The 6,613-nt window shown below is 35.9% G+C and overlaps 1 protein-coding gene across 1 annotated transcript; it reads right to left on the minus strand.

The window, feature by feature from the left end:
• Window positions 1–2,843: 2,843 nt before the first annotated feature.
• Window positions 2,844–4,284, minus strand: LOC110037909 (NAC transcription factor 29-like). Its single transcript, XM_020742653.1, has 3 exons — window positions 4,019–4,284; window positions 3,652–3,938; window positions 2,844–3,570 (listed from the first exon to the last, which is right to left on the minus strand). Exons 1-3 carry the CDS (start codon window positions 4,170–4,172, stop codon window positions 3,211–3,213), a joined length of 801 nt encoding a protein of 266 aa, XP_020598312.1. The 5' UTR covers window positions 4,173–4,284; the 3' UTR covers window positions 2,844–3,210.
• Between the last annotated feature and the right edge of the window lie 2,329 nt (window positions 4,285–6,613).

A 6,613-nucleotide genomic window follows, 5' to 3' on the forward strand; every position in this document is an offset into this window, starting at 1 on the left:
GTTTAGATCCTTGGCAAGGGTTGAGTTTAAAGCCGTTGAATTAGCAGTTAAGCAAATGCTAAATTCTAAGATTTATGATTTAGGGTTAACCGCTGCTAAATTTAGTTATTTTATAACTGTTTAAATTGCTGTTACTTTTATTGTACTGTTGCAAAATTTGTTTAGACGGATGCATCATTTTGTTTACCTGATAATAAATTTTCTAACTGCTACTAGATAAGTGTTGATAGATTCGGTGAAGAATGATCTAAAAGATTTGAAATTTCTTGTAGAGTCCTTTCTCTTGTTTGTTTTTGTAATCGTAGCATTATTGTTATTGTTATTAATGTTGTATTTGTTTTGATGATGTTGATGTATTCTGGAAGACAAACTATATTACTTCAGGTTTTTATTGGTAAGTTAACCCGTATGTTTAGTTGGGATGCAACTTCTTTTGAATATATTATGTTGAGTGAAAATAACTTGAGAAATTATCATTGAATTTATTCCAAATAAATGTCCGTTTTCATAATCAAAATAATTATTTTAAAATCAAGCCTTCACTTTATTCAATAAATTAATTTGTACAACTTATTTTTTATTTCTAATTTTTTGGGTAGCATGGTTAAAAAATGAGAGTTGTGAGTGCCAAAACTTTATATGTTTTCTACATAATATATACTGAGGGGTATGTTGTGGTAGTATGTAAAATAGAATGATCGTTCTATTTTATATACTACCACAACAGGGTATTGCAGTCATTAGTTCACAAACAGTGCTTTCAAAACTACGTTTATCAAACATGCCAGTTTCTTCTGAAACACAAACTTCTGAATAGCAGCTTTTGAACTTAGATTTTGCACAGCCACAACTGAAACAATCACACCTTCATTCTTTTAGTATTGTTTGAATTAATTAAAAGCATATACTACAAATATGCCATCACAAATCTCGAAATAATCGAACGGTCAGGGACAAGGCATGCAAGTGAATTTCCAAACAACAGAATAGAATGTTCAACGATACGGGGTTGATCGACCTCATAGACTGATTGACCAAGATAGCATTCTGACTGGTAGTTTCTCCCAACCAGCTGAATCTTCCGGGCGGCAAAATTGATGGTTGCAAAGCCGCGATCGAGTGCTCACGTCCTGGTCGAACAACCTGATCTCTCGAAGCAGATACGATCGGTCGCCACAACCGGTCAATGCACACATTCGTCCGTTGCTCGACCTAGCCGATCCACCCAAAGCTTTGGGCGATCGACCGGACGTCACCTTTTAGTACTCATTACCATGTAATCTGAAGTCAATTGTTTAAGACAGTTATGGAATCTATTCTTTCTATACATATACCTGTTATGGAATTGATTCTTTGACATTTCCTCTCAGCCCTTTATCTCTCTCCCTCTCACTCCGTTGTTTTCAGGCCTAAATCTTGGGACATATTTCTAAGAATACAATTTAGGATTCAACAAAAAAAGTTTGGTAATTTTTATAAATAAATGCGATTGATTATGTTGACCCTTTTTATGCTCAATTAAGATTCAAAATATAACTCTTAAGAACATCTAAATGTTTTCTGAGTGTAGCAATTATATAAGGAAGTTCACATTTAGGAGAATCATTTATTATATTCATATGAATATATATTTTTCAACTATTCGATATGGGACTAAATCAAAATTCTCTTAACAATCTCTCCCTTATATGTGTGCCCTCAGTATAGGTTTTATCAATATTATGTATTATGCACCATGAGCCCATTGAAGCAAATGGAGTTGAACCTTAATGTAGTGAAAGGCACCAAAGAAACATAGCATCCACGTACCTCACTAAACAATCAATGTCAGTCAGATCTTTAATTTTGATACCACTTATTAGAAAATATGAAGAACTCCAAAATCACTGATCAGACCTATTTTTAATTTGAAAATTTATGTCTATGGGAGAAGGCTAAAATTCCAATTGTCTAAATTAAAATGTTTTTTAATTATTTGATGCAACAAATCTTAAACTCGTTCAATCATTAAGTCGGAAATATTTTATTGAGAATTTTGAAATATGTTTATTGTCAAGGAGTAACTTTCATCGATCAAACACCTCTTAGTCAACTTAGTTTCCACGAATATTAGGCTAGAACACTATGAACTCGAGTGAACTCGAGAGAGGATATGAACTTTAGAAGTTAAAACTATAATATATTACATTTTGGAGAACTTTACAAGACTAATAACTTTTGTATTCTCTTTGGATAGAATACAAATGAGATATCAACTCCTATTTATTAGCTTTCCCTTCCCTATATAACTTTTTGGATTACATTAAAATATTCATACACATAAAAAAGTTTTGATTGTTCTATACTACTTTTAAGCATCTAAAATATTTTAGTGTTCCTGAGGCTCAGATTATTCACAAAGTATCTATAAGATTTTAGGAATTTCTCAAAATTTATAACATTCTGTAACATCTACAATCATCCGAGGTCTTCCAGAGCCTCTTGCACGAATCTAAACTTGTGTAAGACCTTCCGAAACTTTTTAATGCATTATGGTTTCATTTCAATATGGTTCTAATAGACCCTTGTGACCATGCTCCCCATTGAATCACCTTCTATGCTAAAAAAATAATATCTTGATGAATTAGAGTTCAAATTTACAATTGAAAGGCATAAGAGTACAAATTGAAATTGGCATCCAAGAAATACACCAGAGAATCAAGTATCATTCACAAAAAGGAGAACTCAATGGGATCCAATTTTAGCTAAGTCAAAACAATGACCAATATGATGGGAATCCTCCTTCCAACATATGCAGAGTCATCTCTCTTTAATTCATGATTCTGGAGCCATGCGCTGTACAGAGAGGTATTGAGATAGTTTTAACAATATCTTGATGGATTAATGTTCAGTTAGTACATGCAGCTTTGTTACAATGAAAACATGTCATATATATATATATATAATAACTTGTGATCTATTGTGGGGATTTAATCATGGATTTCAATTGATCTCTGTTCTAGAGAATATACTGATCTCCAGTAAAGGAAATACTCATTTTCATTAGTATTTTTTTACAATGGAAACTTCAAATTAGAAATCTAATCAACGAAACAGAGCATCTATTTCCGTAAACTTGCAATATATTGGAGATTCTTCCCTATTCTGAAAGAAGAGGCTCATGGCCGATTCCCAATCTTTCACGACTCCACTCTTCTGCAATCACGCTCCCTAGTGCTGGAAAATTGGATCCACAAGCATCTGGTTTCCAAACAACACGTTATGATTCCCAGCAACCCTCATGGCTGCTGCTTCCTCAATAGCAGCAGTGCCTCCTTCATCATCCTCGCCGCAGCCTGAAAAGAGATCGTCAATGGAGCCCATAGCCGAGTCTCCAAAGAGCTGACAGTAGTCCGGCTCCAGAAGATGAGCCAAGGAGCAAGACCGTGGAAACTTCGGCGCTGTCTCGAAATCTTCCGTCTCTGCGGCGGATTCTTCTCGCGCAGGCGTTGCAATTATGTACCCCATATCTTCTGTGTTCTTCCTCGGCTGCCTCTTTTGGTAGATCCTACACAGCACCCAGTCGTCCAACTACATGAAAAAATACTAAGAAATTAACAGGGATGTGCTAAACACCAGTGTTAGGTTATGATGGTCTTGTGAGTAGCTTACAATCATGGATTTGTTAGGTTTGAAGGGGCTGTGGCTGTTGGTGTGGTTTTGCAGACGATACTCGTGCATGATCCAATCAGTCTTGGATCCCTTCGGCGGCCGCCCCTTGTAAAAAACCAGAGCTTTCTTTACCCCAACATAGCGAGAGCTGCTGTAAATGGCCTTATCGGTGCCAGTCGCCTTCCAGTATCCGGACGCGGTGGCTCGATTCGGCCGCATGCCGTTTGGATACTTGCGGTCGCGAGGGGTGAAGAAGTACCACTCCCTCTCCCCCAGCTCTGATTTCCCTGCAACAAAGTTTCTTTTGGATATTAAAAAATGGGAGATGAAATCAAGCAAGTTCGATGAAGATGAGAGGGAGGCGAACCAGGGAGCTCCCATGGATCGAATTTGTAAATATTGAGCTCGGGTATGATGGGAGCAGGGCAGGGTTGCGACATGGCCTGGTTGCGGAGGTAGTAGACGATGAGCTCTTCGTCGGTTGGGTGGAATCTGAAACCGGGAGGAAGTTTACAGGCCATTCTGGATGTCGAGCGGAGATTGATGGAGGAGAAGAGAGTTCTTTGGGAGAAAAGAGAGGTTTTTGAAGATTTTGGGCAATGGGAAATTGGTGGAGATTTGTGATCCTGACCCTTATATAGCCACCCAACGCGATTTTTTAAAGCTAGTTTGATAATCATTGAGGATGTCTTTTGACTGCAGCCGCACGTGCCCAAATTTCTAATTTTTATATATTTTTCTTTCGCTAAGACTATTCTGATATCGATTAGATCCACCTCTTGAATTTCGTTTGATCTCAGGGTGTTTTTGGGGTGGTGGTAATTTTTTAGAAAGGTTGGATTATAGAAGTATGGTGAAGAAAATAACTTCGAATGCTGTGATCAGAATTATGAACATATTTTAAAAAGAAATTACACAATAGCTTTCTTTTTAACCACCATACCTTAACAAATCAGGTCTTTTCACCACAAAAATTTCTAAAATATAGCAAGAAAGCAATTCTTTAAATGGAGCAGTCTTGGTGATCTGAAATGTAAAACATGCAGAAAGCTGTCGCAAACGAATCATAAGCTTAAGCCGAACCAGATATTGTTAAAGCATAACATGAATTGATCAACAATTTGTTTGAGACAACTGTAACTATTTGAAAAAGTAGCTGTGAAATTGTTATAGAAGAAGTTGTAAGTCAAAATATTGTAGTTGCTATAAAAATTTTATTTTCAAAAAATTGGACCACAACTTTCCAATAACCACTATACTTAATCAGATAAATCTGTAACTGTGAAATTGTTAAAGAAGAAGTTATAAGTCAAAATATTGTAGTGACTATAAAAATTTTATTTTCAAAAAATTGGATCACAATTTTCCAATAACCACTATACTTAATCAGATAAATCTGAAAAAAAAGAAGCTTTTCATTGTAGTTTTTTCAAAAGCAGGCAAAACATTGTTGTCAAACATTAAAAAATATATATATGGTGTAACACCACACCACCATCATCACATTTAGCTCATTGTGGGTTTAATATAATCTAATCACGGGCAAAACTGTACGGATCAGCTATTTGGCCACAACGGCTGTCTGCTGTTTGCGAAAGGAATCTCCCGGTTCCCCAAAGATTCTGCACGAAAGTGGCGGCTGGTCGACATGTGTCACCATGGACGATAATAGCTTTAGCGAAGTTACTCTTCCGGCCACGTCACCGCAGGTTCTTCCCATCGGTTTTAATGGCCATTAAATTTTTGCCGATTAAAGAATTCCCGCATGCGGATGACCACATAAGGAATATACACTCCGGTAGTACGGTGGCGTGTCGTGGACCAATAGGAAGCGACCGTGTGTGCTCGAGGGTTATCCAAGCGTGGGTATCTCTTTAACCGTGTTTTTCAGTCGTAAACAGGCCGGGAGGATGATCCGGACCGTTGAATTTGAGGGGTTCAGTTGTTGGTCGGCGAGCGCGAAGTCCACGACTCGCTCAATGATTGGTGGGAGATTGGATGACGTGGCGCGTGAGCCGTCGCTGTTATGCTGGCGTCCTCCGTTAGGTGGATATGGGCTTTTCTATCTACTTTTGACTATTGGGCTCTGCGAGGTGATTGTGATTAGTATTTAACGTACGAATGGATAACTTTTGGGCTCGGCGAGGGGAGGGCCCGATCTCCATTCATTCTTTACCTTTACGGATGAAAATGATTGATACGACTCAGACATTTTCATATGTGGCGTAGTTCTGATTGAATATTTGATTTTTGGCAGGGATTAGGATGCATCCGTACGGATATTGGGATACATTCATGATAGGATATGGATCGATACAGAATACTGCTATTTTTAAAAATTAGGATTGTTAAGTATTTAGCGCTTTTCGTGTTGTTATTTATAAAACTAGCACCTTAATGACTTTTATGAATTGCTAAACCGATGCATTTGATGCAAATAAGAAAAAAATGTGTCGGTGTTTATTGTGAATTTTGATTTTTTTAGTGACAATTTAAAAATTGGGGAAAAGATGGGGTTAGTTTTGTAAATATTAATATGTTATGTGATGTGCATGTAATTGCACCTTGAAAATGTTTAACTTGGTTTTACCTTTGACACTACATTATAATACATTATATTATAAAATTTAAAAAAGTGACAATTTAAAAATTGGAGAAAAGATGGGGTTAGTTTTGTAAATATTAATATTTTATGTGATGTGCATGTAATTGCAGCTTGAAAATGTTTGACTTGGATTTACCTTGGAACTACATTATAATACATTATATTATAAAATTTAAAAGACTATATATTTATCACATAAATTAAATAAATATGAAATAAATAATAAATATCTTAGCATTATAAATGTAACAAATAATGATATTTAAGAATAAAAAAATTTACTTGATTATTATATTATTCATAAATCAAATAAGTAAGCAAAAATAATATATATATATATATATATATATATATATA

The sequence above is a fragment of the Phalaenopsis equestris genome, unplaced genomic scaffold (assembly GCF_001263595.1).
Source record: "Phalaenopsis equestris unplaced genomic scaffold, ASM126359v1 Scaffold000002, whole genome shotgun sequence".
Classification (NCBI taxonomy): domain Eukaryota; kingdom Viridiplantae; phylum Streptophyta; class Magnoliopsida; order Asparagales; family Orchidaceae; genus Phalaenopsis; species Phalaenopsis equestris.